Below are 21,879 nucleotides of genomic sequence, written 5' to 3'. Positions count from 1 at the left end.
AAACAAGCAAAAATGACACACAAGCATAATCATGCAAAGGACGGCATATATTAGTTCTGTGAAACAAAGCAAAACCAACGTTACTCACCTATCGAGAAGGAAAAAAGCAACCTTAAGTTGACCTCAACCTCGAGTTTCCCGAGTCAATAACTCCTGAGCTAAACACTGTTACTACACAAAACGCGGTTGTAGCTGCCTCTCTGCATTACTACGATAAAAAAGAGGTGTTATTTGTGTAGTAACAGCGTTTAGCTCAGGTTTTATTTACTCGGGAAACTCAAATCTGTGAATATGCGGCCAACTTCCCGCTCCTTCAGTTCTCTCCAGCGCTGGAAAGCTGATCCTATATTAACACGGGTCCTACTTCTTGCCTTATCGTAAGCCTTTCTTCACTTTCTTTCTTTGTTTTTATCCTCCATTTCAATTTTAAAACTGCTTTCTGCTAATGTCACACATGCGCACTGAACACTCTCTCCGCCCATATTAACAAGACCCGCCCCTTTCTGCTCATTGGCTACATGTTTGTTTTGGTTTTTGTTCATTTTTCGGCCCGACTCAGTTTTCTGAAGCATTTCTCAAAAATCGGAGACCCTGCCTTTAATGAATAACAAAGAATTTACAAAGCCTTGTAGAGAGAAAGACTTAGTGGAAAGCTTTCTACAAAAGATGATAATGATGGACTACAAAGCAAGTACATTACAACTGAAGAAGACTCCAGCAGATCTGAACACACTTACTTAATGATGACTTTACAGATTTTTTTTGACAAAGATAAAATCTTTGGACAGTGAAACCCATAAATATTCTTTTCACCCAATGTGTGGACAATGATGTCCAGATGGCCGTGTTCCACTGCTCTGATCATTCTCTATAGCAGCTAATAGTGATTAAACTAGCTCAATGTCAGTATGCTCTGCCTCTGCTGGTGCCCAATCCCTTCACCAGAGAGATTGAGTTTCCTCTCTGAACTTTTCACCAAATCAGAAAGAGTTGGACGAGTCACTCTGCTGCGGTCAGTGAGAACCAGGCCATGTCTGAAGCTCAAACTCCAATGGTGGCTTTCTTCAGACTCGGCTCTGTTTCTTCATCCAGGTCTCAGTTGATGAACAGCTTGATCAATGAAAAACATCACACATTCTTCCACAGACACTGTCCAGAAAGCATCAAGAACCGGCTCCTGCTGGATGGAGTGGTGGAGATCGCTTGGTTCTGTCCATCAGGGAAGGAAACTGATTATTTCACTGACTGTGTGGCATTCTGTAATCTCCATGGTGATGCAGAAGCTAATAAAGTGCAACTGGAAATCCTGATTGAAATGTCCTCAGTGAATGTTGTACTTTTCTCTAATCATGAAAAAGCAGCATATAAGGAGATTATACAGAAGCTCTTTAGAGACTCCAAACCACTGATCTGTGTACTTTCTGAGGACGAATCATGTGCCACTAGATCTAAGAGTGGAAATTACAGAATTGATGTAGAAACTGATTATTTCACTGACTGTGTGGCATTCTGTAATCTCCATGGTGATGCAGAAGCTAATAAAGAGCAAATGGAAATCCTGACTAAAATATCCTCAGAGAACATTGTACTTTACTCTAATCCAAAAATCTAAAAGCAGCATATAAGGAGATTATACAGAAGCTCTTCAGAGACTCAAACAAAATTAACTTGAGAAAATTTCAGGAAAAACTGAATATGGCAACTTTTGGTTTGGGATAACACATCCTCAGGGATATGAATCAAATATACGAGGCTTTTATTTCTGTACAACAATCCAATGAACAATATAAAGAAAAAACCTTCACCTCTCTCCCTAAGCTTGCAGCAGAAGTCCTGAAATCTGGTCATCTACTGGAGCTGATGGATGGAGATGCTGCTCATGTTCCTCTGATCTGGGTTTCAGCAGTTCTAGATGAACTTTTGAAGATACTGGGGGATCAGAGAGCAAACTAATAGGGATTAGTTCTGCCACTCTTTCTCCTAGTTCCCCTGTAATCTAAACCGCATGGGGTTGATTGATCATTTACCAATTTGAAATGTCCCTTTAGAAATGCATTTATGGCACTATTATATTGACATATTCACTGATTTTGAAGATCAATTTTGCCCTTAAAAAAAAAAGAAATAAATTTTATTTTGGGGGGCACGGTGGCTTAGTGGTTAGCACGTTCGCCTCACACTTCCAGGGTCGGGGTTCGATTCCCGCCTCCACCTTGTGTGTGTGGAGTTTGCATGTTCTCCCCGTGCCTCGGGGGTTTCCTCCGGGTACTCCGGTTTCCTCCCCCGGTCCAAAGACATGCATGGTAGGTTGATTGGCATCTCTGGAAAATTGTCCATAGTGTGTGATTGCGTGAGTGAATGAGAGTGTGTGTGTGCCCTGCGATGGGTTGGCACTCCGTCCAGGGTGTATCCTGCCTTGATGCCCGATGACGCCTGAGATAGGCACAGGCTCCCCGTGACCCGAGGTAGTTCGGATAAGCGGTAGAAGATGAATGAATCAATGAATTTTATTTTGCTGATCAGCTGATCGGCACAGGCTTTCAGACAGGCTGGTGAAATGCTGTCTGGGCCTGGAGCCTTTCTTCTCTTGATTTTTCTGAAGACCTGACACACATCATCTTCACTGAACTGGATTTAGGGTGTGGCTGATTCGGGGGTTACAGAAGGTGAGAATTGGGCTTTTTCAAACCTGCAGTAGAGCTCATTCATGTCGTCTGCCAGTTGTTGATTCACTACAGTGCTGAAGGATGGTGTTGTGTAGTTGGTGATGGCTTTCAGACCTTTCCACACTGAAGCTGAGTCATTAGAGGAAAACTGAATCCGTAATTTGTCGGAGTAATTCCTCTTGTTTAACAAACAAACAATGTTTTTTTATAGCAACATCATATTTTATTAGAATATGTATTTTCACGATTTTTTGTTTGCTGTTAAATAAAATACAAACTAAAATTAAAATACTAAAATCCTGTAATGATGTGTGAGTGTGTGTTAGTTTGCTAGCCGTTAGCTTGTGTAATAGAAAAATATTGTGAATAACAAAAATTAACATTGAACATTCTGTACCAATACGATCACACCCTAAAACTAGGAACAGAAAAATAACAAAGGGGAACGGAACTGTTTCCAGTTGCACACTAAGTAGAAAAAACAAGAACATTGCAGGCTGCAGGCGTGTGGAAATAACCGAAAATAACCACAAGACCGTTGCACTGCTTGAATATGCATGATAATGCAAATGAGAAAGTCTTACTTTTATCCTTGTTAGACTAGAATTCCTGACATTAGCTAACTAACATTAGCTGAACATAACAAGTGAACATAACCCAACCTCTTGCTAATACTCGACTAATACCACAGAATTACAAAATACTAATAATTACAATATTTGGAGTAGATTTGATGTGTATTTGTTCTGATAAACATGGTGAGATTAAACAACACACACAGACACACCAGACACACCACACACACACACACACACACACACCAGACACACACACCAGACACACACACACCAGACACACCACACGCACACACACACCACACACACACACACACACACAAACACACACACACCAGGGCGTGAGGGTGTGATGGTGATTTTCTTGAACCGCTGGGTGCCTGATCAGGGTTCAAGCCCATAAGCTGCTGAGACGTCAACGTTGGGCCCTTAACCTCACCTGCTCAAGGGGTGCCGCACGATGGCTGACCCTGCGCTCTGACCTCAGGCTCATAATAACCTGCGATATGCGAAAACCCGGGAAGTCATGGCCTAAAGGTTAGAGAGATTGACTCCTAACCCTAAGGATGTGGGTTAGAGTCTTAGGCCGGCCACGACTGAGGTGCCCTTGAGCAAGGCACCGAACCCCAACTGCTCCCCGGGCGCCGCAGCATAAATGGCTGCCCACTGTATGTGTGTGTTTACTGCTGTGTGTGCATTTTGGATGGGTTAAATGCAGAGAATGAATTCTGAGTATGGGTCACCGTACTTAGCCGTATGTCACATCACTTTCACTTTCACTTTCACACCACTCACACCAGACACACACACCACACACACACACACACACAATCAGACACACGAGTCTTTCAGAGCACAACGCTGTCTGTACACTTTTATGTCTAAAAGAGAAGCGAGCTTAACAGCTGTAACTGGACATCACTGAAAGATGTGTGTGTTTTGTAGATTCTGGTTGTTTCGGTGAAATTTTACTTTCACTTTAGATTTCTCCACCCGAGACACGAAATGGCGTCGGGAGAAGGTAAGGAACAAATGACATGAATTTATCTTAATAAAGTAACACAAACAAGGAGTTTTGGATGAAATACGCTATGTGTATTTTCTACTTAAAATCTTTACACTAGTTTACTATAAAATGATACTATCTTTTAGAGGCAAAGCCAAACATAGAACATTTAGGTCTTTTCCAGTCTGTGACTGTGGGGAAAAATGATGCAGTGGCGATTTAACCCTTCGGTCAGAATATTTATACTGTTCTAAAGACCAGTAATATTTTACAATACATGCTAAATTATTTTAAATACATTGACATATGAGCTGAAAATACACTAAAGAAAACTAGCTACTTTGTCAAACTGAAAAATATCTCTAAAAGTAACGAGAAACTATAGAGATTTTATTATTTATCTAATATATATTACACAAAATTATTACACAAAAATATATTCTGTGTATGTCAACATATACTAAGTAAAAAACAATGTATGTTACTGACCTGTAAATCAACAACAATAAACATTAAAACAATACATTTAAGATTTTGCTCCAGTGAAAGTAATAATTCAAGCCATTCTTATTGCCATCCTCTATGTGTGTTCTATAATAGGTGCTTAATGTCATTTAAATGCAAAGACTCAATTATAATTATGTCCACATATTTATAGTCATGTTTCTATTATAAGAAGAACAAATCTCTAATAGCACTTTGGTGTTATTCTCTACACAGCTGTAGGCTATACTCTAATCATAAATTAAAAACAACATTGTTGCTAAGATAGCATATATGTTTACACACCACCCCGTCGTTGATTTATTCATTTGTGTATCACTGTGTGGCACCACTGACTTCATCCCTCCTCTAAATTTGCCCGGGTGCTCAGTCTGTAGCCTATTATACCATTGATTTCCACATCTCCTCTCTTTTTTCAGTTGAGTTTCTAGAGTGATTTTAGACGTGACTTCGTATCTCATTTTTTATAAATACAACTGAGCAGTTGAGAGTTGAGGGCCTTGCTCAAGGGCCCAGCAGTGACAGTTTGGTGGTCCTGGAATTTGAACTCACAACCTTCTTTTCAGTAGTGTCAGGGAAGACAGGTTAGATCCCAAATGCAGAATATCAGTCCTTCATGCTCTCTGAGATCACACAACTCAGGACTTGGTATTCTGGTAGTTCCCAGAATATCAAGTCAAGTCAAGTCAAGAAGCTTTTATTGTCATTTCAACCATATATAGCTGTTGCAGTACACAGTGAAATGAGACAACGTTTCTCCAGGATCAAGATGCTACATAAAACAAAGACAGGGCTAAGGACTTGTAAGTAGTCTTAGCCACATAAAGTGCAACTGTGCAACCTGGTGCAAACAGTGCAGGACAAGACAAACAAGACAGACAAGACAGTGCAGGACAAAAGACAGTGCAGGACAAAAGACAGTGCAGACACAAAGTTACAAGACAATACAAAAAGTACAAAAAATGCAATACACAAAAGACAATAAACAGTAAACAGTAACAGAAACAGCACAGACCGACCAGTGTTAATACTGTATGTGAATACTGAATGTTCAAACAATATTTTCACAGTTTCTTAGCAGCAGGTCCTTGGGATAATATATAGAATTGTGCAAAAAAACAGCAAATGACAAATATTGTATAGTATGTGCGAAATGGCTGAGATATTGTACAATATGTGCAAAAACGGCTGAAATGTTGGACAGTTTGTGCAAAAACAGCAGAAAAAGTGTGCAAAACAGCATATAAACAGTTTGTTGGATTGTAAGCAGCATGTAAACAGTATGATGTGTCAGTGTGTGTGTTTTGTGAGGGTCTGTGCAGTCCATACAGATGATGTGTGTGTATGTTGTGCTCAGTACAGTACAGTTCAGTTATTGAGAAGTCTGTTGGCTTGTGGGAAGAAACTGTTACACAGTCTGGTCGTGAGGGCCCGAATGCTTCGGTACCTCTTTCCAGATGGCAGGAGGGTGAAGAGTGTGTGTGAGGGGTGTGTAGGGTCATCCACAATGCTATCTACTATATGTATAGTATAGATAGTATAGTATATATATATGTATAGATAGTATAGTATCTACTATACTATCTAAATCTACTATAGGCGGTAGAGCTTTTTTGTATTTAGCTCTTTTGTTTTTACATTAATCTATGTATAATATTAAACTTTTGTATTATGCTTCTTATGTTCTGTAAAGCTGAATTGAGACAATGTCCATTGTTAAATGCGCTTTACAAGTACATTTGAATTTGAATTTGAACATATATAAGAATACAATTTAGTAAAGTACAGTAAAGGCAAGGCAGAGTTTAGTATAACAGACAATTCAGTCATCTGAGATATGGGTGAACAGGGCATTGCAGTTCAGGAGGAAATCAGTGTCATAAAATGTCCAATAATCCTTAGCACAGGAAAACACTGCAATGCATAGCAGGATGCAGAGGCAGACAGGAACAATGACAGGAAAACAGACAGGGTGAAACCAGGCAGAGCAGGAGCAGGAATAAAGGAGGGATGACTTAACAGGAGCGCAAGGCAGACTGAGAAGGCCATCTAGTCAAGAATCCTGTGCTGGCAGCGTGCTTATGTAGCGCATGGTCATATGCCAAAAATGCATATAATGCTTTAACTGAGCTACATGTCACTGGTCAGTATATTCTGGTTGTTGTCATCACTGTTGCCTCAGTTATCACGAAGTGTCCAGGCAGCAAAGCAGCTCCAAACCATGATGTATTTCTCAGTCAGGGTTTTCAATTAGGGGTTTTCAAACAACCAACAGTTCCAAAATTTTAAAGCTCATCTTATTTTAAACTTTGTTTTGCAGCCTGCATTATGAATGATTACTCAATGTTCTTGATAATGACAGCTTAAGACTTTTAGTAGTTTTAAGACTTGAAAAATACTAAAATTTGTTATTTGGTGTACATTAGCAACAGCATTGGAGCCTTGCTCATCTCCTAGCTTAGATGGTCTGGTACATCAACACTCACTTTTTGATCAGTAGCCTAGAACCACCACTGACATTCTTTTGCATGCTATGTTGGCTTACTACATAGGTTTTGGATGGCCTCTACGTTTCACTGCCTGGTCTTTAGACTAATTGATGAATGCTATTTTTAAACAGAAAAATAAATCTGAAGCTCATTTGTCTATGATAAATACACTCGTTTTACAGTTAAATTAGTTTCATTGTTATGCATCATGTCCACTGAGGAAAATCACATATTTCAGTGGTATACATATAAATAATAGACTGATTATTGTTTTGTACATATATTCTTATGTATTGTACATGTGTTTTTCCCTTATATTTCCAGTGTCAGAACTGAGGATTGTTCTGTTGGGGAAAAGTCCCTCACATACCAGCAGTTTGGGAAACCTCATCCTGGGCAATTCTGTGTTTGAGACTGAAGATTCTCCACATTTAGTAAAGCCGTGTAAGCCTGTCAGTAGACAGGTAGAGGGAAGAAATATCACCATCATCAATGCACCTCATCTGTTTGACCCACAGCTCTCTCAGGAGGAACTGAGTCAGAGAATAAGAGACTGTGTTTTACATGAACGTGGGCCTCATGTATTTTTACTTGTGGTGCAGCCTCACGACTTTACAGAAGAGGACAGAAACCAACTGAGACGCATCCTGAACAACTGTAGTGATGAAGTGATAAAATCCTCCATTGTGATAACAGTAGACGGTAAGATGAAATATTTTTAGACATTAATTTCAGAATGAGATTTTGAGTGAAACTTAAAATGAAGAGCAATCGTAAACCTGATCACATGCCTAGAATAGAGGGACAGAAAAGATTTACGGGTGTTACTAAAGACAAAATCAAGACAAATGAAGTGAATGTAAAACAAAATTTTAGTAAAAAAAACAAAAAATCAAAACACAGGTGTTTACACTGTGTGAATGTTTTGGCACCGAAGGCCAAATTACAGAATTTTATTATTGACCTGAAACTAAATAAAACAAAATTGTGGTGGCAAACTATATAAAGAACAAGTTAATTTTATGCAAATCATTTAATAGAAGATTAATTTGCATACTGTCCTAAAATTTGTCCTGATTTGTGAAAAATCTGAACGTAGTTAACCTCATTAGTTCCTAACCCTAACCCCAGTTCATTAAGCTATACCGGACAGAGGCCGGCGCTGCTGGCGGGGATCGAGCCCTGATTTGATGGACATTTGAATTAAGATACACATTTTTTGTAACAAAGAAAAAATTCAAACAATGTTGTTCAACTTTGCTTGAGATGATTGGATATAGGATTTAGAACAACTGATAGACTTGTATTCTGATGGCTATCATGTTGCACAATTTAAAAGTTTGTCGAAAAATTTGGTGTCTGCACCATATGATCCAAAAAATATTGTGTTGTATTTTAAATCTGTATTGTGTATTGTGTTGTATTTTGCAATTTGTTTCCCTAATGTTTCCTCTATTTGGTGCCCTATATGATCCTACAATAGCCTGTGTTCTCTTGTCTGTGATATGAAACAGATAAAGTTGTGAATACCACTGTTCACAAAACATTAAAGATTTAAATTAAGAAAAAAATACAATATCTTTATCAGGGCAACATCACTATACAAAAACTCGGTATCTTTGCTGCTGTTCACTACAGACCAAATGTGTAATTTTTGTGTAGTGTGTGTAGTTTATAGAATTTTATTTCAAATGTATAATAAAGAATGAACAACTAAGGAAATTCTGTCTAGCATTGACTGTGGGCAGATAAAACAGCAAAGGGTTCATAAAGGAACGAAAAGTAAGAAGAGGAAAGGCAGGATTATAGGTCTGAGAACAGGGACTCTTAACACTGGTACAATGACAGGGAAGGGAATAGAGCTGACATGATGGAGAGAAGGAAGGTAAGATATACTTTGTGTGCAGGAGACTAGGTGGAAGGGGAGCAAAGTACATAGTATAGAAGGGGGATACAAACTGTTTTATTATGATAGGAAAATAAATGGGGTAGGAGTGATCCTGAAGGATGGGTTTGTGAGGAATGGTTTAGAGGTGAAGAGAGTGTCAGACACGGTCATCAGTTTGAAGTTAGAAAATGAAGGGGTGATGTTAAATGTCAACAGTGGTTATGCTCCACAAGTAAGCTGTGAGTTAGAAGTGAAGATTCTGGAGTGAGTTAGATGAGGTGATAGGGAGTATTCCCAGATGGGAGAGAGCAGTGATTGGAGCAGACTTTAACAAGCATGTTGGTGAGGATGAACAGAGGTGATCAGGAGGTGATGGGCAGTTTTGGTGTAAAGGAAAGGAACCTAGAAGGACAGATGGTGGAGGACTTTGTTAACTTGTTTCCAGACGAGAGAGGAACATAGAGTTACATATAAGAGTGGAGGTAGGAGTATGCAGGTAGAATACATTCTATGTAGAGGAGGCCTATCCGAGAGAGATTAGTGACTACAAGGTGGTTGTAGGAGAGAGAGTAGTCAGACAGAATTTTATGGTGATGTGTAAGATGGCTCTGGTGGTCATGAAGAAGAGGAGAGGAAAGCTAGAAAAGAAGACCAAGTGGTGGACGTTGAAAAGGAATGTTGTGAGGAATTCAGACAGAAGCTGAGACAGGCTTTGGGTGGTCAGGAAGATCTTCCAGATGACTGGGAAACTACAGCAGTGATCAGGGATACAGGTAGGAGGGTGCTAGGTGTGTCATCTGGAAAGAGAAAAGAGGATAAGGAAACATGGTGGTGGATCAAGGAAGTACAGGACAGCATTCAGATGAAGAGGCTAGCTAAAAAGAAGTGGGACGTAGAAAGGAAAGAAGAAAATAGACAAGATTACAAGGAATGAAGAGAGATGTGGCAAAGGCCAAACGGAAAGCATACAATGAGTTGCATGTCAGGATAGACATGAAGGAAGATAAGAAGGACTTGTACAGATTAGCGAGACAAAGACATAGAGATGAGAAGGATGTGCAACAGATAAGGGTGATTAAATATAGACACGGAAAGGTGCTAACAGGTGAGGAGATGGAAGGAGTATTTTGAGGAGCTGATAAATGAGGAAAATGAGAGGGAAAGAGGAAGAGGTGAATATTGTAGAGCAGGAAATAGCAAAGATTAGAAAGGAGGAGGTGAGGGCGAATGAAGAGTGAAAAGGCTGTTGGTCCAGATGGCATACCTGTGGAGGTTGTGTCTAGGAGACAAAGCACAAGTGTTGAAGTGTCTAGGAAAGAAAGCAGTGGAGTTTCTATCTAAATTTTTAACAGGATTTTAGAGAGTGAGAAGATGCCTGAGTAATGGAGAAGTGTTCTAGTGCCGATCTTTAAGAACAAGGGTGATGTGCAGAGTTGTAGCAACTACAGAGGTATAATGTTGATTTGCCACACATAGAAGCTATGGGAAAGAGTAGTGAAAGCTAGGCTAAGAAAGGAAGTGGATATTTGTGAGTAGCAGTATGGCTTCATACCCAGAAAGAGCACAATTCTTGCTCTAAGAATGTTAATGAAGAAGTACAGAGATGGTCAGAAGGAGCTGCACTGTGTCTCTGTGGCTTTAGAGAAAGTGTATGACAGGGTGAGGAGCTATGGTACTGTATGAGGATGTCAGGAGTGGCAGAGAAGTATGTCAGAGTAGTTCAGTATATGTACAAGAGGAGTAAGACAGCTGTGTTTTCCATTTCTTTTGAATATTCCTATTTTTTGTGACTGACAACCTGAAAATGTAATGGCTTCACAACCAAGTGACGCCAGCATAAAATCTACATGTATTGTCTCCTAAATTCTCTGTTAAAATTTTATTCACAGACTATGTCACATGCCAGAAACAAGACCCAACAGAAGAGAGACAGGTAAGAAGATTCTTGTGCACTCTTGGAAGGACATCAACATACCAGGGTTGTGTTGAATGAAAATGTATCAGTGTTTTTTTTATCAGAATACTTTATTAATCCCCAGGGGGAAATTGGGTTTGTTACCACAGTTCCAAGTCACCAACATAAGAATACACTAATAGAGACTTATATATAGATATGTTGTTGTACGAGTCATGGAGGAACACCTGGAAAGGTGGAGGTCTGCTCTTGAAACAAGAAGTGTGTTTAACAAGCGGGAGGGAAGTAGAACAGTGAGGTTACAGGGGGCTGAGGTCAAGCGGGTGCCGGAGTTTAAGTATTTGGTGTCAACTGTCCAGTGTGACGGGGAATGTGGAAAGGAGGCGAAGTGGCAAGTGCAGGTGGGCTGGAGTGAGTGTCAGGAGTGTTGTGTGACAGAAGAGTGTCAGAAAAAAAATCACAGGAAAGGTGTACAAAGCAGTAGTCTGACCAGCTATGGTGTATTTTTTAGAGACTATAGCAGTGAGAAATATACACGAGTCAGAGATGGAGGATGTTGAGGTTCTCTTTAGGAGTGACGAGGATGGACAGGATTAGGAATGAGCACATAAGATGGACAGCTCAGGTTGGCTGTTTTGGGAACAAGGTCAGAGAGGCCAGATTGGGATGGTTTAGACATGTGCAGAGGAGGGAGATGGTTATATTGGAAGAAGGATTTTGGATATGGAGCTGCCAGGTAAGAGGTCAAGAGGAAGGCCAAAGAGGAGATATATGGATGTCCGTCCGATTGAGAGTATTTTCTCCACACTAGAAGTGTCTGCTCATCTTTTGCTGGTCCTATTGTCCAGTTTTAGTAATTAATGTCTTGCACTTTATGTAGTCCTGTGTAGGTTGTCTTGCTTTGTTCTGTGTTGCTTCATTTAGTTGTTCTATACTCTTAAATACTCTTAATGCACCATTAGGCTTTTTCACGCAAGTAATGGAATTTACCCAATCTGTTGGCTGTTCAATCCTCCGTATCACTTCCAATTGGGTCATGCGATCCAATTCCTGCTTCAAGGCCTCTCGCAGAGGGACAGGAACCCAACAAGGAGCATGGATAACAGGTGTAGCATCTTCCCTCAGTTGTATTTTGTAAGTGAATGGCAGCGTTCCTTGACCTTCAAAAGCATCTGGGAATTGATTCACAAGATCAATAACAGAATCAAATCCAGTCTGGACTACTACATTTTGGTTCACTTGATACACTCTTTTAACCTACTGAAGGTTTTCACATGCTCTATCTCCTAAAAGAGATTCATGGCCATTTGGAACCACAACAAACATTAAATTCTGGGTCTTTCCTTTAACTTGTATTTTCAATCTACAAACTCCTTTTGTTTCAATTGGTTGTCCATTGTAGGCTTTAAGGGGAACTGTGCGTTTTTGAATTAGAGGTCTTTCTTTCAGTGCTTTCACATCTCGGATATTAATTAAGTTGACTTTAGCACCAGTGTCTAATTTAAAAGGTAATATTGTCCCATTAGCCACAAGAGGAACAATCCACTTTGATGACTGTACAGACTCCATCATGGATACCTCTTTTTTCCTCCGAAACCATCTGAACATAAAAGGAATCACTCAAGGTATCACTGTCATCTGTATCTTCTTCCACTACCTGCACTCGATGTTCTATTATAGATTCTTTTGAAAAGCACATTTTTGCAAAGTGGTTTAGGCCATTACACTTAGAACACCTTTTGCCAAATGCTGGGCACTGTCTGAACTTATGCTTAGTCCCACAACATTTGCAAAGAAAAGTTTCATTGTCATTGCCTCTACTACTTCTTACATAACCTCGTTTCTTGTCTCTGTATGAAATGGCATCTATTGCTGCGGCTGCATTTTGAGAGGACATCGTTGTAGAAACATCAAACTGCATCACATGCTGTCGCGCTAATTCACTGGACTGGCACAATTCAACAGCACGATCCAATGTAAGCTCGGATTCTCGTAGCAATCTTTCTCGTATTTTCTTATTCCAGATACCAAACACAATCTGATCTCGAATCATGGAATCTCTCAAGTCATTAAAATTACAGGTTTTTGCCTTGATCTTGAGGTCAGTAAGAAAGCAATCAAAAGCCTCTCCTTCATGCTGTATTCGAGCTCTAAACACATATCGTTCATATGTCTCATTCTTCTTTGTCAAACAATGAGCATCAAATTTTTCCAATACCTTGTCCAGTTTCTTCTTATCTGCCTCATCCTCAAAGATAAAGGTGTTAAAAACTTCCACAGCATCTACTCTAACAATCATAAGTAGCAGGGCAATCTTTCTTTTGTACAAAACTTTGTTGTTTGAAAGTCCTCCAGTTTGCATCAACATTTCCACACAACTTCAGTGAAACAGGGGGTTTAATGGCGTCCTTTGCGTTCTTCTGGCCCCACTCCTGGTAGCATGTATTATTCAGGCATCATACAAATAAGAGGAACTCGGGATTGCAGGAACTGGTTTCTTTATTCCACCTGGTACATCCATCACATACAAGTTACCAACTCTTCTTCACTCAATGCACCCAACTTTATACTACCCAGTACTGCCACCTAGTGGACCAAACAACATCCCACTCATTACAATAACATTATAGATGAAAACAAATGGAGAGCAAACAATAAACAAATTTCAATCAGTAATGAACTTTGAAACAACTATGAAAATGATACGAATGATTATTATATGTATATCGGTTTGATCATTAACCCTTCATGACCTTTTACGTCACTTCACCTGAACCAAAATCCCATTGTCTGACCTTTTTGTTGGCAGTCACTTATGAGGTCTGTGAAGTCCAGCTGTCTGCTTAGTCGGCTTTTAATTGAAAGTCGGGCAAGGCTATTAAACCTTTCTTGTGTTTGCGTAGACCTGAGATAGTTTTTGACAAGCTTCAACTTGCTGAAAGCTCTTTCTTCACCAGAAACAGAGACAGGTAGAGTGCAGAAGATGTGCACTGCAACACACACCTCTCCAAAAATGCTCTGGAGCTGCATCCTGTAGATTGAATTCGGCATGACTCGTATCCAGTTTTTCTTTTGCGCGCCGGTAATTAAAAAAATAAATAAATAAAAAATCCTGACAGTACCCGGCCGGCAGCAGTTTTCCCACAAAAGTAAATCGGGCACCGAAATGACAACACTAAACTGTCGTAAAGAATGTCTTGATCGACTGGGATACAGCAGCTCTTGTGGCCTCCCTCTCCTTCTTTTCATGGCGTTTCTGGTACCCTGATTTATGTTTTCATATCATTTTCAATCGGTCAGTCAGTCTCAGTCTCTTCCACCAAGTTCATCTCTAACTTCAGCTGCCGCGTCAACACTGATTGGTCCTTTTCACAAGCTAGGGTGGGACTTACGATTTATTAGGTTCCTTAGATGTTTTTTATTGACTGAATAATTCATAAATACCTCTTATCGGACTAAACCATTTTTGGGAGGGGTGACGAGGTGATATTTGGAAGACTTATTACTGTATATCAAATTGTACGTTTCTTTGGTTTTCATTAAGATCTGTGGAATACGACTATTATTAATATTAGAATTATTCACAGAACAGGGGCCTATATAGTATAGCTGCTGGATTTTGTGGGGGCCCCTGTAATTGTCACCACCTTTCACCCCACTAGCGACGGCCTTGCCCGTAAGGTTTGTATTCCGGCGAGGGCTCCCTCTGGGGGGATGGCAAGGGTGTTCTTGAACTTTCTAACATGCTTATACTTATACATGCTTACATGCTTATATATATATTTTCAAGCAAGAAGGAATAATTATATTATTATATTATATTCCTTCTTAAAACAATAAAAAAAGATTCCTTAAAATTCAATAAATTAGTTACAACTTTTCAGTTAAATATTTCTCCTTAAATATTTAAATCATGTTATAAACTGAAACATACTGGTTTTGTCTTCTTCCTGAATCTGATTTACAGTTTCCAAGATACGCATGTGGAAAAGAAAACGTTGTTAATCTGTGTGAGAATATGTTTGATATGTCGGTGGAAATCAGCTCACTGGCTAATTGCATTTATATTAACTCCAACATCTAATATATTCTTTAGACAGCTCTGTCACAACTGTATATTTATTGTTGCTTAGTAATATAAGTGATGGATGAAATGTTGACTGTCATTTAACAATTATTTATAACCAGAATATTACATTTTATTTTACAGGAAACAATAACTGGGCATGAATTAGCAGAAGATGTATCAACTTGTGAAGAACAGAAAAAGCTTGAAATGACAAAACCAGAGCAACTGATGATCAGAATGAAGCTTTATGAAAAGTACAAAGAAAAAATGAAAACATCAGATGTTCTTCAAATAACTTTATTACAAGAGGAGCCTTATAGAGAGGAGAACTTAGTGGAAACCTTTGTACAAAGAATGCTAATGATGGACTACAGAGCAAGGTACATTACAACTGAAGAAGACTCCAGCAGCTCTGAACACACTTACTTAAACACCGGAGATAAAGAAGACAATGATGACTTTGATGATTTTTTTTTGACAAAGACAGAATCTTTGGACAGTGAACCCCATAAATATACTATTCACCCCATGGATGTCCAGATGGCCGTGTTCCACTGCTCTGATCATTTCCTAAAGCAGCTAATAGTGACTAAACTAGATCAGTGTCAGTACGCTCTGCCTCTGCTGGTGCCCAATCCCTTCACCAGAGAGATTGAGTTTCCTCTCTGGACTTTTCGCCAAATCAGAAAGAGTTGGAAGAGTCACTCTGCTGCGGTCAGTGAGAACCAGGCCATGTCTGAAGCTCAAACTCCAATGGTGGCTTTCTTCAGACTCGGCTCTGTTTCTTCATCCAAGTCTCAGCTGATGAACAGCTTGATCAATGAAAATCATCACACATTCTTCCACAGACACTGTCCAGGAAGCATCAAGAACCGGCTCCTGATGGATGGAGTGGTGGAGATCGCTTGGTTCTGTCCATCAGGGAAGGAAACTGATTATTTCACTGACTGTGTGGCATTCTGTAATCTCCATGGTGATGCAGAAGCTAATAAAGAGCAACTGGAAATCCTGATTGAAATGTCCTCAGTGAATGTTGTACTTTTCTCTAATCATGAAAAAGCAGCATATAAGGAGATTATACAGAAGCTCTTTAGAGACGCCAAACCACTGATCTGTGTACTTTCTGAGGACAAATCATGTGCCACTAGATCTAAGAGTGGAAATTACAGAATTGGTCTTAAAGACAGAAATCAGTCAGATGTAGCCAAGAATCTCAGAACAACCATCAAAGAGTGTCTTTCAAAGTCACCATCAATTTTTATAACTGAAGATCTGAACAAACCTGAAGTGATTACAAAAGATGAAGATGACCCTGAATGTCAGAAAGGGAAAAAAGCTGCAGAGATGATCATGAGCAACTTAGAGGGATATGATGGTTCTAAATTAAAGGAAACATTTCTGCCCTGTCAGGGGAAGTTATGGCACGACTGGTGTCAGATGAACAAAGACCTGCACAGACTTCATGGGAACAACATAGAAATGCAGAAGTCTGAAAAACAAGAAAAAATGAAGAAAACCCGTGAAGATCAGCATAATTACAGACTCTCTGGTCTTATTGTACAGTTCACCTCCTCACTGCACGTTCTAGGAGAAAATGAAAGATTATTCTTTTTAAAATGGGTTGGGATTCTCCTGGACAAACACACCTCAGATGATCTTTCAGAACTTCATGACCAGTACAATGAAAAGTGGAAGGCAGTTTTAGACCTAAAGAAGAAACATGACAAATCAGATCAAATGAAGCTAGAACAAAATGAGCTTGAGAAAATTTCAGAAAAACTGAATGCAGCAACTTTTGGTTTGGAACACATCCTCAGAGAGATGGGCCAAATATACGAGGCTTTTATTTCTGTAAAACAATCCAATGAACAATATAAAGAAAAAACCTTCACCTCTCTCCCTAAGCTTGCAGCAGAAGTCCTGAAATCTGGTCATCCACTGGAGCTGATGGATGGAGATGCTGCTCATGTTCCTCTGATCTGGGTTTCAGCAGTTCTAGATGAACTTGTGAAGATACTGGGGGATCAGAAGGTGTTTGTGCTGTCAGTTATGGGAATTCAGCGCTCTGGGAAATCCACCATGCTGAATGCCATGTTTGGTCTCCAGTTTAGTGTCAGTGCTGGAAGGTGCACCAGAGGAGCCTTCATGCAGCTGGTCAAAGTGTCAGAGGAGATGAAGGAAGAGCTGAAGTTTGACTACATTATAGTTGTAGATACTGAAGGACTTCGAGCACTTGAGCTTGCAGGAAAATCCACTCGTCATCATGACAATGAACTCGCCACATTCGTTGTTGGTCTCGGAAACCTGACCTTAATCAACATCTTTGGAGAGAACCCTGCTGAGATGCAGGACATCCTTCAGATTGTCGTTCAGGCCTTTCTGAGGATGAGGAAGGTCCGACTGAATCCCAGATGCATGTTTGTCCATCAGAATGTTGGAGACATCACTGCTGGAGAGAAAAACATGGAAGGAAGGAGACTCTTACAGGAAAAACTGGATGAAATGACCAAGCTAGCTGCTAAAGAAGAAGACTGTGAAGCTGATTGTTTCAGTGATGTTATTGAATTCAATGTACAAGATGATGTGTATTATTTTGCAAAGCTCTGGGAGGGCAGCCCACCAATGGCACCACCAAACCCATCATACAGCAGAAATGTCCAGGATCTAAAGAAAGACATTTTCAAAAAAGCTACTCCGTCTGCTGGTATCACTCTCTCACAGTTTAAATCACGCATTAGTGACCTTTGGAATGCATTACTCAGTGAGAACTTTGTGTTTAGCTTCAAAAACACACTGGAGATAGCAGTGTACAGAAAACTGGAGAATGAGTTTGGAAAATGGACCTGGACCCTCAGAAGTGCCATGTTAGCAATTGAAGAAGATCTTTATAACAGAATTGAAAATGAAAAACTTGAAGAAATTAAAGAACAGGATCTTTATTCTTCCATGGAAAAGACCAAAGAGGAAGTGGACAACTCAATGAAGAGTTGCTTTGAAGAGGACAAAGACAAAGACATTTTAATTCAGTGGAGAGTGAGATGTGAAATAAAAATCAGAGAACTTTATGAAGATCTTGTCAGAAACACCAAACAAAATGTGAATGAAGTTATACAACATCAACATGCACAAGAGACTTTTGAACTACAACGCACACAAAAAGAATACGACACCAAACTGTTCAATCGGAGCAAAGACCTCGCTCTGACACTGAAAAGTGAAATTACAGATGAACAAGTTCTTAAAAAAGCATTTGACGAATTGTGGGACAAATGGGTCACTGAGGTGACACGAGACACACCTGCAGAGAGAACTTTTAATTTTTGGGAAGATGCTGTACAGATTTTGTCTTTGGGTAATGATCAAGCTCCTGTGTATAAACGAAGGTCTCTGTCAGACTACAGACAAATAGACAAACTGGTAGACTATTTACCTTATGTTGCAAATCTCAAAAGACAAAAGTTTACTCATTACATCCCTGGCATGAATGAACTCTCTTATGAAGACAATCACTTAGTACAAACTCTGGTTAGAAATGTGATCAAAGAGACCGATGGAAAAATCAAGACGACATGCAAGAAAATCACAAGACTCGGGTACAAAGACAGCTATATACAGGAAATAACAGACCTTGTCAAGAATAGAGTTGGAGAACATCACAGTGAGAAACAGAGAATTAAGCTCAAAAAGGAGTTCACTCTGGATCTCTGCCTTCTTGTGTGTGAACTTATGATTAGCAGATTTGCTGAGCACCATAAACAATTCAGGGATGCAAATGATCCAAGAGTTTATCTGTCCAAGAAGAAACCTCAGTATTACAGCGTCTTTGGAAACTACTGCAAAGGAGCAACAACAACAAAAGTGTTTGGTGAACTGATCTGCAGTAACCTGAGAGAATCCATCCTGCAAGCAGTTTACAATAAATCTGCCATTGATTTGGCAACACAGATCAGATACAACATGTCAGAGTTTAATGGCAACAGGTCAAATCTTGAGAAACACATCTTGAAAAGTCTTGTAGAAAAAGCAGACTTTAAGAAGTACATGGAGTACATTCATAATCCCCAAAATCACTTCAAAAATTTCATTACAGAGAAGGTTAATGAGTACATTTCTGAGAACAACACAGTTCTGACCCTTTTTAAAGGAAATCTAAAAGAGAAAGTGGCGACTGTAAGAAATGCTGTTCACATTGCAACTGAAGAGGTCAAGAACAGCTGTGGTGATGCAGACATGTGGCTGAGAAGTTTCACCAGTTTACTAACAGCTAAACTGAGCTTAAAAAAAATAACCTTCACTGATCACAAAGACATTACAGACTTTGATTTTCTACAGCAGCTTGTTAGTGATGGTCTCACTGACATGATGTCAGAACTAGACAAAAGCTTTAAAGATGTAAAAGACATCAAAATTGAGAAGTCCAGGAATAAGCCAGATGCGCTTCTGATCGAACATCTCTGTGAATGTTGCTGGGTTCAGTGTCCATTCTGTAAAGCCATCTGCACCAACACATTAGAGCATCATGATGGAGATCACAGTGTCCCCTTCCACAGGGTACAGGGTATAAATGGGTGGTTTTACAGTACAACAACTAATCTCTGCTCTATTTTCTGCACAACATATGTGCAAAGTAATGCAGGTTTCTACCCACATGGTAGTGAAGGGGTGCGTATTCCTTACAAATTATACAGAACAGCAGGAGGAGTCTATGCAACCTGGAGCATCACCCCAGACAATTCACAGCTCGCATACTGGAAATGGTTTGTGTGCAGATTCCAGAAAGACCTGGAAAAGTACTATGGTAAAACATTTCAGGGTGATGGTGAGATCCCCAAAGAGTGGAGAGGCTTCACTAAAGAACAAGCTATTGAGAGTTTGGATCAATATATCTGATGAAAGACAACTCTGCTAAACATAACCTAGAATAAACAGCAACTTAATTATGAACCAGTTATATTACCTGTGTTAGTAACAGAAATGACAAAAAATATAATCAGTAAACATTTATTAGATTCTATTCTATTAGAATAATCACTATACACACACACACACACACACACACACACACACACACACACACAGTTTTACCTTTATACACAGTCTTTTTTTCTCCTTCTTGACATTTAAAAATTAATAAAGTTATCAGTAGAAATATTAGTCCTACGTTGTGCTTGATAATCAGATTTTTTTTGTTAAAAGAATAAAAGAATATTAAAACAAATTTTATGTCTATGTGCAGAAAGACTTAATCATTTATTCATCAGTGGAAGATAGAGAGAAAGTAAGAGACCTGCTTCAGCTGTACCGTTTTAGGACAAACGCAGCTGGTGGCGGAGATCAAACGTGAAACTGTATGGTTGCATTGATTTCCTGCATTTAGCAGATCAGAATCACTTGCAAGATTTGGTGCATGCACTGCTTTTGTTAAACATAAAAACATACTTGAAACAAAAATACATGGAAACATAACCTGGATAACACAAAGTCACATCACAAATAATGACTGAATCATGACAGACATATATAGAGCTGTGCATCAAGGGAAACTAGGAACAGGTAAGAGAGTGGGAAAACACATTAGGAAAGGGTGTGGCACCCCTCGCCTGGTGGTAAAAGTAAAGGGTAACGTAAGGCCTCAAGCTAAACAAAAAAAAATAAAATAAATAAAAACCATTTCCCTGACTCCCTTCCTTACAACTAAACAGGAGAAAACTGGGATAAAAAAATGGCACCCAGATCAAAATAACCTCCAAAAAAGAAAAATAATTATAAAAACAAAAAAGCAACCCTTAAGGCAGCATATCTATCTTAATGTAGTAACTCTTCACTACTACTATAACATCAACAGAATTACAAAACAAAGATAGAACAGACTGATGAAGGTAACTGGTAACATTATTAATTAGCACATTCAACAACCCAAATAGCCGCTATCACAAAAATCCAAGAAGGACAAAGACCGAAACCTTTTTTCTTTCTCTCTTCTCTGGAACATTCTTCTTGGCTTTATACAGCCTCACTCATGAGTGGTTATCTGGCACAACTGAGGACAATGAACTACCTGTTAAATGCAGGAGGACTCAAAAAAGAAGCAGAGGAAAAACACAACTCTAACACCAGATAACAATACAAACACATCCCTGGACATAACAATGTAAAAAAAATGAGAAAGTTAAAAAAAGAAAAACACAGGATTTGGCTTCATGGCTGTGGGACTGCATCAGTAGTAAATAACCATGAGACCTGACAGGTATGGACCACTCATCAGAAGACTGTAAATGCTGTGGGACCCAGTCTAAGTCTTTTACAATTACAATTTCATGACCTGGATTTAGTATATCATAATTTCATAATGAAGCTCAGTGGTTAAATACATTGGGTAAAGAGATGCAGTGATTAATGTGATAATTTATATTTATGCAGCAATATACTGTTACTATTCTAGACTCCTATTAGACTCCTGTTAGATTTATTCCAACACTCACCATCTTCATTATTCACTACAGTGTCTCTTGCATTTAATTGAATTTGCTCCTTCAGACTGTATTTTCTTATTTTTTTATGTTTAAAGGTGTTTTAGAGACTAATGTGTTCTTTTTAATTATTTACACAAAATCATTAGTAAATATTATTAATCTAGCCATGGGGGTCACAGTCCAGTGACTTCTGTGCCGGTCCCAAGCCCGGATAAATAGAGAGGGTTGCGTCAGGAAGGGCATCCGGCATAAAACATTGCCAAATCTAACCATGCGAGTTGTCAGTAAGATTTT

At 39.3% G+C, this 21,879-nt stretch overlaps 1 protein-coding gene and 1 pseudogene across 1 annotated transcript; both read left to right on the top strand.

The window, feature by feature from the left end:
* Window positions 1-672: 672 nt before the first annotated feature.
* Window positions 673-1,612, top strand: LOC132842144 (interferon-induced very large GTPase 1-like; annotated as a pseudogene).
* A 2,440-nt stretch (window positions 1,613-4,052) lies between these two features.
* LOC132842739 (interferon-induced very large GTPase 1-like) lies at window positions 4,053-20,330 on the top strand. Its single transcript, XM_060865575.1, has 4 exons — window positions 4,053-4,262; window positions 7,565-7,942; window positions 11,018-11,061; window positions 15,254-20,330. Exons 1-4 carry the CDS (start codon window positions 4,247-4,249, stop codon window positions 20,000-20,002), a joined length of 5,187 nt encoding a protein of 1,728 aa, XP_060721558.1. The 5' UTR covers window positions 4,053-4,246; the 3' UTR covers window positions 20,003-20,330.
* Window positions 20,331-21,879: the final 1,549 nt, after the last annotated feature.

This window comes from Tachysurus vachellii, chromosome 3, assembly GCF_030014155.1.
Source record: "Tachysurus vachellii isolate PV-2020 chromosome 3, HZAU_Pvac_v1, whole genome shotgun sequence".
In the NCBI taxonomy this organism is placed as follows: Eukaryota; Metazoa; Chordata; class Actinopteri; order Siluriformes; family Bagridae; genus Tachysurus; species Tachysurus vachellii.
Note: the sequence above shows the minus strand (reverse complement) of the source record. Positions and strands in the feature narration are given on the sequence as shown.

Coding starts and splice junctions, on each gene's coding strand:
- LOC132842739 (XM_060865575.1), top strand. Junction 7,943..11,017: donor CATTGTGATAACAGTAGACG/GTAAGATGAAAT, acceptor TTTTATTCACAG/ACTATGTCACATGCCAGAAA. Junction 11,062..15,253: donor ACCCAACAGAAGAGAGACAG/GTAAGAAGATTC, acceptor TTTATTTTACAG/GAAACAATAACTGGGCATGA.